General features: G+C 42.0%; 1 protein-coding gene across 1 annotated transcript; it reads right to left on the reverse strand.

The window, feature by feature from the left end:
* Positions 1-3,477: 3,477 nt before the first annotated feature.
* On the reverse strand, positions 3,478-9,644 carry si:dkeyp-72h1.1 (uncharacterized protein LOC799956 homolog). Its single transcript, XM_062397550.1, has 4 exons — positions 9,502-9,644; positions 5,847-5,916; positions 5,018-5,192; positions 3,478-4,790 (listed from the first exon to the last, which is right to left on the reverse strand). Exons 2-4 carry the CDS (start codon positions 5,913-5,915, stop codon positions 4,729-4,731), a joined length of 306 nt encoding a protein of 101 aa, XP_062253534.1. The 5' UTR covers position 5,916; positions 9,502-9,644; the 3' UTR covers positions 3,478-4,728.
* Positions 9,645-10,743: the final 1,099 nt, after the last annotated feature.

Consider the following 10,743-nt stretch of genomic DNA (forward strand, 5'->3'; position numbering starts at 1 on the left):
TGGAGGAGATGGTTTAAATTATTACCAGATGATCAATACTGTTGTGTTTGATCTTCTTCACACACGACACAACACATTTACAGCGAGTTGATTGAAACCTCTTTGTGCGTTCACCTTGTGACTGATTTGTTTTTCTCTCACGGTTTAAGATATAGAAATTTGCAGTTTTAAACCAGAGCTTTAGAGAATTCAGGCTCCTGATTGGTCCAGTTTAACTTAACATCAGCGTTATGATGAACTATTAAACCTCTGTTCTTTAAACAGGCGGGGGGGGGGGGGGGCAACCTGTGTGTAACCATGGCATCAACACTCATCATCTTAAACGAGCACAATGAGCCACTAGAGGAAAACACACTGTTCTGTTTGCTCTTTTTATTCATGAATTATTATTTATTAAAAGATCCGTCCTGTTTAATTCCTGCTTGTTCGACAGAGTTTCCTGAAAATTAATAATATTTGATCGATTAGAAAAAATACTTTGTTGATACTAATTGGGGAAAAGTATGAAGTGGATTTAGTTTAAATTCTCTTTAGGTTTAGTCACATATAATAATGAGACACAAACAATATCTGCATCAGTTCCACGTGAACTCACCTGGACGGTCCCAGCAGCTCGGTGCTCGAGCCGTGACCCGTCCAACATGGAGGAGTTTCCACGCTGCGCGGGCGTCCGACCAGAAGCCTGATGGGCCCCGGCAGAGACTCTTCGCCGGCCCCGTCCACACGCCAAGTGCCCGTCACACAATCAAACGCATCTCGCTGCTTTAAGCACATTGTTTCATCCTCTCCGAGCCATGTGTCACCGCTTTGCTCTTTTTTAATAAACATCTCCCACCTGTTTGTGTCGGGCGGCAAATAATCAAACACCTCATGGACTGTAAATAAAGATGGACGTCATAACGGCTTCCAAAAGTGAAGCCAAAACACCTCGATGCCCCCTGGTGGCTGACTGCAGTGTAGGTGCTGGTCCCTGCCTCCTCCGTGTTAGCAGGCGGGACATGGACCAAACCAAAAAGTGTACGTATATGGGATATACATTTAAATATGATTTTATGCTATAAAGGCAAGAAGGTTTCCAGTTCGAATCCTAGGCTTGTTCTCCTGAATATCTGATTAATCCCACAATTATTTGTTAGTGTGTTAGAAAAGCATGTCGCGATATGCGATTAATCAAATGAAATATTATTAAGAATACATTTTACTCCCATTGAGACGCCTTTTTATATTTAACTAACCTCTTGTATATATATTTCTAATGTTGAATCTTATTCTATATTCTCTATGATTCATTTGAGTAAAAGCTTTATGATGTGGTGGAGCTGAGCTGGGAGAGGAGGGACCCAGTTGAAAGAGCTGTTTGAAGCCAGCGGGAGAGGGAGATGAAAGTCCAGGCACAACTCCCTCACATCACTCAACGCTAATGGCTGCGTTAAAAGGTACTTTTAAATACGCAGGTTTACAAGTGGCCGCCGGCTCCGTCCGTCGGGTCTTTGTTCCAAATGGAACATGAATGAATTCTGCATAATGCAGCGGAGGAGAAGCAGCAGGACAATGAGGAGGTGGTTCACGTCCGGCCTCACGGAGCTGAGGCAAAAGCTTTTCAGGAACTGAGTCATGTGAAATACTCAAATCCTTCAAAGATGGGAATATAAAAATATATGGAGGAGACCTGCAGTTTGGTTTTGTTGCATTTAATTTAAATTTGAAGAGAAAGAAAGGAAGGGAACAAGGAGGAAGCAAGGAAGGAACAAAAGAAGCGATGGAGAAAAGAAGACAGGACAACATAAATATTAATTGAGAATATTAATATTAATTAATCCTCCCGAGGACATGTCTGAAAACGACTTTATTCAGACTATTGTCTTAATCCTGCTAACATCGGATTATCGGTGTCGATGTAAACGTGCTCATTGTCTTTCTGGCCCCTTCACGGAATTGTTCCCACATCTGATGGAAGCAGAGACTCATCAGATCATAATTTACTTTAATAAACTTCAATGTTTATTTACACTCTGTTGCTCTTCACAGTGAATCTTGTCTCAGGGGTTTTCTCTCTGATCCCAGCGGCGTAGAAACAAACGATAAAAGCTTCCACCTTTGAGCAAACGATGTGTGAAGTACGATCGAGACACTTCCTCTGGAAAACAGCTCCTGACATTTGAGAGATAATTGACACTGTACCCCGCCCCCCCCCCTCCCCCGCAGTGCCTCGTTCTCCCAGGAGTGACCCCACTTGCTCCGATGAAGTGCTCTTCACGAGGCTGTCGCCCGTCAGTTCGAAAGGTCAGATCCAGAGAGCGAAGGAGGAAATAAGACGGAGATGAATCCATCCCCCCCCCATGCATCCAGACATCAATCTGACCTTTAACTGTGGATCAGCAGCAACAGATCATCAAAGTGTTCGAGCGGCGGTCGTCTGAGACAGAGACCGGATCACAAACACCTACAGCTCTAATATCGTTCTCTTCTAACCTGCATCACGTGATCAAACCCACTGTTTGAGTGTCTTTTAAAACTCATAGTGTGTAGAACACATGTACAATAGAAGGAAGTCGAGCTGTGCGGCAGCAGGATGGAGACATGTGGATTACAAATCATAATGTCTTTCTGGTAACAGAGAATATTTATTATATTTCTCATGATGAATTAATCATCATAATTATTCTCAGATAATCAGTGAATCATCTTTTCTGCACATCCTCATTTTACAGCTGATCTTTTTAATGTCATTTGGAAAAATATAGAATCTGAATTTAGAACAACGTGTCTCTGAGGTAAGTTTTTAAATCTCTGCAATCACTTCACAGCACTTTGTGGTTACGTTGTTTCTCTTTGTGGTTATGTTGTGTCTCTTTGTGGTTATGCTGTGTCTCTGGGGTGGTTACGCTGTGTCTCTTTGTGGTTATGCTGTGTCTCTTTGTGGTTATGTTGTGTCTCTTTGTGGTTACGTTGTATCTCTGTGGTAACATTCTGTCTCTCTATAGTTACGTTGTGTCTCTTTGTGGTTACGTTGTGTCTCTTTGTGGTTATGTTGTGTCTCTTTGTGGTTACGTTGTATCTCTGTGGTAACATTCTGTCTCTCTATAGTTACGTTGTGTCACTTTGTGGTTACATTGTGTCTCTTTGTGGTTACGTTGTGTCTCTCTGTAGTTATGTTGTGTCTCTTTGTGGTTACGTTGTTTCTCTTTGTGGTTATGTTGTGTCTCTGTGGTAACATTCTATCTCTCTGTAGTTATGTTGTGTCTCTTTGTTGTGACGTTGTGTCTCTTTGTGGTGACGTTCTGTCTCTTTGTAGTTTTCATACTGATCTTTATCCAAGTTATTAAACTACAGATGAACCTGTTGGATCCAGATGTGTCTCAGCGTCACTAGAACCCAGCAGCTGTTCTCACCTGATGTTCCACAGACTCACAACCAGACAGAAATAAACCAACGTTCAGAAACTGGGACATTAAATCAACATTTAAACCATTTAAGAATTTTCAAAAGGTTTATTAGTTGTGCAATAATTTAGGTTTTCAGTATATTTAAAAAATATCATGTCTGTAACAAGCGAGTCAGACTCCAAATATACTGGTTCTTGTTACTTCTTCAGTCTATAACAAAATCAGCTGCTTTTAAATTCCTATTGCTCAAATATCTTCAGTTAAACACGGTTTCTTTCCCTTTAGCGCCTACTGCATGAAGACGATGCCTACACATCAGAATATATCATAGAATATAACAACATCAAATAAAATGACAGATTTGTTCTTCATCAAATTCTGCTCCTCAAAAACACCGTAGCTATTATCACAAAGTGAACAGTGAGACCAAGATCACCAGACTACAGCAGTGAGCACTCAACACACATGGAGGTCCCTCACATCTAGAGTGTGAAGCCTGGGATACAGCAGCTACCATCAGTAACAGCAGGCGTATGGCACAGAAGACTTAAGACAGCTTTTAGAAACATGTGTCCAGATGTGGAGACGACACCGTGGACACCTGGACGGAGACCGCTCGGAGCCAGAGACAGAAAATTAACTTTATCAAATAAAACAAAAAGGTTTGTTGATATAAAGAACAGAGCTGGAATGTGACAGGGAAAGTGGGACATTAAAACATGTCTTTGAAAACCTATAGATCAGATGATATTTGTATTAAAAGAATTGGCAGTGATTCCTAAGATGTTGTTATCAAACCCTAAAGATGCGGTAACGAAAATAACCATCAACTTTATAATAAATATCTATACATAAAAAATAATCAAATACAACTAAATATATAAACAAAGCAAATACACATCATCATCACACAAAGTACATCTTGTCTCTAATGTTTGTTCATATCGTCGAACCCATGCTGACGCTGATTTGTCAGTGAGTCGATTATCGGTTTGTTTCTCAATTTATCGGTCGGGCTCTAACTTCCAGTCGTTTGCTCGACAGCAGGAAATTTAGTCACCAGGAACAAAGTGGTGATCAAAAGGTTTCAGGAAGTGAAGTTTGTCTCGTCAGTGATTTTATTATCGAAACACGTGTCAGTGAAATCTCCTTTGTCTGCACAGAACATGAAAACAAGGTGCCGACTGGACTCTGGCTCCAAAGCCTGTGAGCTGGGGTCTTGGAATCTGTTAGTCTACCTCCTCTGTCTCCGGATCGGTCTACACACAAAGAGCTCGTCTACTTGGTTGGCTCCTCAGAGGCCGGACGCACTCACAGTGACGCTGGGTTTCACAGAGTCGGGTCAGTTGGAGTCCTGCATCTCCGCCGCGGCCGCCTCATCGTCCACGCTGGACTCGTCCTCACCTGGGGGAACATGGAGAAGACGGGTGGTGCATCAGATCTTCTAAATATCTATTGTCGTGATTGCAGTTTTTGTTTAGTTTGCTTGGTTTGTGCTTCTTGTAAAAAGTCTGTGTCATTGCGTCTGGAAACAGTTAAACTGGACGACCTGGATCTCTTGGATCCGGCGGTGAATCTAAACCAAGCGACCGGAGAAGACACACTTGTCCAGACCTCTGAGGCGTCCTCACCTCCAGCTGGCTCCTCCGGGCTCTGTCTCTCAGGTTTGGCGTCCGGGGAGCTCGGCTCGTCCGGCGGCCAGCGGAGCTCCCCGCTCTCCACCTCGGCTCCGTCCATCGGCTCCACCACGATGGAGGGAAGCCTCTTGGACAACTTGGGAAACCTTTCATGGGCGTCTGAGAAGATCTGGTGACAGCTTAGTTAAGGTCAACGTCTGGGTGAAAACCCATCGCACCACATGAGGAGGAACAACAATGCAGTAAAGATGGAATTAAAACCTCAGGCTGTTAATCTGAAGCAGATCAAAGGCTGATTTGTTCCTTTGATCTCCGTCACGTCAAATGTGATTCAACTTCAAAATAATGAAGTTCTGATATTATCTTAACGCGTTCTTGTCATCAATGCCACCTTAGAAACATGACATATTCATTTAGTTTGGTCCGTGGCTCATCAGCTTTTTCTTACCTATACCGCAGCCGGCCACCAGGGGGCAGATTCAGATGATTTGGCTTCACTGTTGTGGAGCTGTAGTGTCGTCCATCTCATATGAAGTCTAGTATCTTTGTTTGAATTACTATATTTTAATGGAACTTTTTCATATAATAAAGAAATGTCATTGAAACTGTATCATTAATAGATAAATAGGCAAATAAACATTTCTCAACGTAAAATTATATAACCATGTATCTTAAGATCTCTTACTAAAAACCAACCTCATCAGAGAGAAGCTGTAAGAACCCAACACGTGACTGAGGTCATACAACACGTGACCACGCTTCACGGTCGTACATGATAACTCACTCTCCGGTGTTTTGTCCACACACACACCTGGAAGGATACCGGGCCCTCGGCTCCTCCCCCGCTGAAGTCCTCGGCCCCCGGCTCCAGAGAGTTCATCACCTCGGTCATCCTGCAGGAAGACACACACTGAATCTTTTGGCCTATTTTCTCAATTTAAAACATCACAGAACTAAAACAAAGAATTATGTTTTTGTGTAATGTTGGCACCATTATCAAAATACTTTACAGCCCTGATGATTTGTGTGAATCCCTGATGTCCAAAAATGTTTTAAGTGGACGTCCTCAAACGTTTGCAAAGCCTTTGTCCTCATATTTTAAAACCTGTATTGCTTTGATCCATATTTACAGTTTGATCTGAATCTTCTTCAGAACACATTGGTTTTCAGAAACCAAAAAATGCCAAAACATTATGAAGAACATGATGTCACAAATCTTTCCTTTTATGATTCCTGTACTTTACGAAAGGGTCGATACCGAGAACCAGTGCTTGAGTTCACCTGTCGCATCTCGAAACCAACCTCCCTCCTCTTGTTGCTCTGGTTTTGTTCTCAACCGACTCCCGAGGGAAATATCTGTCTCTTCAGCTGCTGAAAGCTCAGATGATGTCTCACCCTCTTGAAGCGTAAAAGCCACTTCCTTAAAGACTTTGTGAATCTGTGGTGAAGCGACAGATTGACACGAGTCTCATTTGAACATTTTCTCTGGATACTTTTGCTTTTGTTAAAAACGTCATTACGGAGGAGCAGCGTTCCTCTCGGTGTTCCTCAGAGCAGCAGCATCGGTCCCAGCGGCCTCGTCCATTATTTGAAAACACAATCACAGTGAACACACAATCACAGTGAACACACAATCACGTTGCACTGATTGTAATATTGTAAAAAATCTGCCTTTTGCATGGGACAACTTTTCAGAAATGCCACTTTCCATACAATCAGGCAGTAGCTGTTTCCCTGGGGACGAGCGGTTGAGATTTCACGCCTGTGATTGTCGTGCACGCCGCCCGAGAGCTGATTTCAGTCTATTCATGTGTGGCTTTAAGCAGCAATTACCGACCGGCAGGCCGGGCGCCGTGTTGTTGTGAGACGTCTCTGTGAAACCTGGGATTGCTTCGGCCCAAAGAGACAATCAAGCCTTTATTCCTCATCACAGGCTGCATTGTTCCTCCAGAGGGAATCTGTGTCTCCAGAAACTCTGATCTCTGGCTTTTAAAAGAAGGAAAGACTCAGCGGCTCTGAAGCTGCAGAGGAGGCCGGCGTCTCCGCTCATGATTCCAGCCCCATCGTGTTTCTGAGAAGTGAAGTGAAGCGTAACACGGGGATTTAAATGACGTGAAGATTCAGTGTTTTCTCCTTCAGACGAATAACGATTCCTTATCTGAGCCGTTAGGTGTGAGGAGGCTTACCCATGTGTTAATGACTGAGTGTTTACAGGAAGACGCTTCACTCGTTTCTTAGCAGAAGAAGAAAGGAGGAATGAAACAGGTCACTTATCTCCCTCTACACATTGTGAGCAGTATCCACTAACGTACGTGACATTAAGAATGGAATGAAAAAGATTTGGCCTACGCAGTTTTCTCTTCAGATTTTCAGGTATTTGTATCTTGTCTAGTAGATGTTATTTGATTAAAGCAGTAAATCAGAACTTGAAATATATATTAAGTTGAAGTGAATCATTCTTTAGTTCAATTAGATTTCAGTTCTCTCATTTTATTCAGTTTTCAAAAATTCACTCAAATATCTGTGAGAAATATATTTAAGATTTGTTGGAATAAAAAAGATATAGTCTCGAAGCGTTTCAGACCATCTGCAGTAGTTTGCCTCGTGGTCCAATAGAGGGCGCTCACTAGCAGCTTGACCTTTAGCATGCCCTCTTGACCTATCAGAAAAATTAGTCAATAATAGTCCGTTGATTTGCGACAATCGCAACCCCGGAGTGTCCGAGAAGCAATGTGTGGAAGTTGTTTGGGTTCTGGACTGTCGACGGTAAACTAACGAATAAGAGATGAAGCAGTTTGTCGACTTGAGGTATGAAGAGAGATCGTGAAGCAATATGTCCACTAGAGGGCAGCGTTTCTGACAATAACAACCATGGCGAAGGGGGCATAAATGAGGCTTTACTCATTAACAACAGTATACGAGTGTGTATTTAAACGACTTGCGTGTAATGTCACATTTATTTCAAAAAGGAGATATCAGGCTCCCTAGCTAAATGTTCTATTATGTTCAGCAATGGAACAGAAACCTATTAATCTATAAAATCAGATCATAGACTGTAAATCAAGATGGACGACATGACACCTCCCAAAAGTGAAGCCAAACAACTTGATGTGGGTCGACTGGAGTAAAGATCCATGTGAACAGATATTAAAAAGTCTAAATATCCTTTAAATACATTTTTCTCTAAGATGGTTTCTGTCATTTTCAATACGTTCCAGTTTTCACGTTTCTGATAAGTTTGGTTTTATTTTGTTATTTGTTTGTTATTTTGTTATATCGTTATATAACAACTTTCATTATTTGATTTTAAAGATTAAATAAATATGAATTTAAATGATTAATTAAGAGATCTTTCACTTAACTGGCATGAATTCTAATATTCTTCGATAATTAACTGAATCGCTTTGATTGGATTAAACTAAATAATTGATTCATGGATCATTTTGCTTTTTTTTAATGAAGCAGACAAGAAAATAGAATTAAATACTAATCAGCTGCAGATCTAGAATCCAGAATAAAAGCCAAACTCCCTTAGAATCCCCCTGATGCACTGAAGAATCTGAATTACAGATGTGCGTTTGCAGCCAGATGCTCCGCCACCGTCTCCTCACTCTCTCACTGTCTCCTGTCGGGAGAGACGTGCATCTGATGTGACCTCAAAGATCAAAATTCCTCCTCTCTCTTCTCCGTCCATCATGAGATTCATCATGGTGGATTCGGTCCAGTTAAAGGGGAAGCTGATCCCAGACCTGGCATCCTCCGGCAACACCATTAGATCAGCTCCACTCCTCTAATTCCAATTTCTTCCAATTCCAAACCAGATTGAGTCTGATGAATTCCAGGAAGGATTCTGCTTCACTTCAAACACTTTCTCATTTTCTGCTCCACTTCCTCAAGCACAGGTTATGTGACTAAATAAGTATTTACAGCTCAAGGACATAAATAATCTGATCTGGGGCCGATAATGGAGAGAATTCTTCATTTCTCACCATGAAGCCGTGTGAATGTGATCCACTGCTCTGGTCCTGTTGACTTCAGTTTGATTCCTCGACCCAGATTCTCATCTCCTCTTCTACCATTTCACTTAATTGCACTTTGCTGATGATCTCACGGAACAGAAACTTATCCTCATGCATCTTAATGCATTTTAAATAAATGATGTGTTCAGTTTACCTGCAGGAACACAACACGTGGCTCCCTGCAGGTCTCAGACGGTATTAATAGATTTAAGTATAATAACCACAGCTTCTGCTCCACCTCCACCTCCACAGGCTGATTCCTGCAAACAATCCCACGCACCGAGCATCACAAGGTGAAACCGGCTGGAAGGATTCTCTTAAACCTCTGAGCCGCAGTTTTTAAAAATGAGATGAAATAATAATAAAAGGCAGAGTAAAGAAAGCAGATTCTGCTCCAGTGTTGGAAACAGAGGATGAAGGTTATGTCAGAGTGGTTAGGATGAAATGAAAGCTCTGTACCTGTCTGTGGGCTGATCCAGTGTCTCAGAGCAGGAGGGTCTCTGTCCTCCGCTGCTTCATCACACTGCTGCTGCCGCTGCTGAGGAGGTGGAGGAGGAGGAGGAGGAGGGTGCTGATGATGAGGAGGAGGAGGAGGAGGATAGTGATGAGGAGGAGGAGGAGGAGGAGGAGGAGGATGGTGCTGATGATGATGATGATGATGATGATGATGATGGTGCTGCTGTGGGCGACAGGCTGTGCTGATCCACCGGTGAAGTTGCATCCAAGTGTTCAGAGCATGCGCACTGGAGAGGGACCTGTGCTGCGTTCAAAGACTGTGGGAATCTTTGGGATTGTATGTGCTATCAAGGGAAGGTCACGTTTCTCTGCCAATTCGAACCCTAGTATAAGTTATAAAACAAAATAATTCATAAATTAACCTCAACCTTTGAATTTCTTTCTTTGACTGTTTCATGATGTTATCTTTGTAATGTATTGGAGATTCTAATTTCTAAGCTTTATATAATTAATTTCTATCTCATTTGTTTTCTTACAAGTTAAATGGTCTTTTCATCTGATGCAGGTTTCTCTACACCAAAGTTCTAAAAACAGGTCGACTGGACTTGGTTGAGTTTCTTGAAGATATTTGACTTCTGGTCCAAGAGGCTTCTTCACTGCGAGTCCCAGGTCTTTAACATGTAGGGTCGTTGAGGTTACCTGCAACAAACTGGCCTCCTGTTTGATAAACGCTGAATTCATACCTGGTGAGGGATAAAGAAATATTCCCATTCTCAGTCTGGTTGTCAGGAAACTCATGTCAGTGTCCGTTTAGTTTAATTACCCGATTAAAAAGCTATATCTCCTGGGTCGTGTAGAAATTAGAATTTACAAGTTGTCCCTGAAAGCAGCACCCAATCAGAAATCAGCCGATCAGCTGTTGATGGTTTAAAATTTGTGTGACGTCATTCGCCGAATTTGTCAGGTAACGTCTCCTGAAGATTAAAACGTATTTATTTATACTAAAACTTATTGGAAACTGGAACGTCAACGTTGTGACGTGAATGTAAAGTTAGTGACGAGTGGAACCCAGGATCTGGCGTCAAAGTACAATTGATCACCTGTACCTATGTCCAGTATTATAGACGTATACATTTACTATACTTAAATAGAGATTTGTACATTAAGCCAAATAATTCACATTTTGTATTTGTTTTATTCTCAGAACACAGTGATGGTTCACTCGTGAACTCTGTCTCCCTCTAG

This window comes from Platichthys flesus, chromosome 10, assembly GCF_949316205.1.
Source record: "Platichthys flesus chromosome 10, fPlaFle2.1, whole genome shotgun sequence".
NCBI lineage: Eukaryota > Metazoa > Chordata > Actinopteri > Pleuronectiformes > Pleuronectidae > Platichthys > Platichthys flesus.

Excerpts from the sequence above, each read along its gene's own strand:
- si:dkeyp-72h1.1 (XM_062397550.1), bottom strand. The coding sequence starts at position 5,915 with ATGACCGAGGTGATGAACTCTCTGGAGCCGGGGGCCGAGGACTTCAGC. Across the intron at positions 5,193-5,846 it reads GGGGAGGAGCCGAGGGCCCG|ATCTTCTCAGACGCCCATGA; the intron begins GTATCCTTCCAG and ends AGCTGTCACCAG. Across the intron at positions 4,791-5,017 it reads CCCGGAGGAGCCAGCTGGAG|GTGAGGACGAGTCCAGCGTG; the intron begins GTGAGGACGCCT and ends ATGTTCCCCCAG.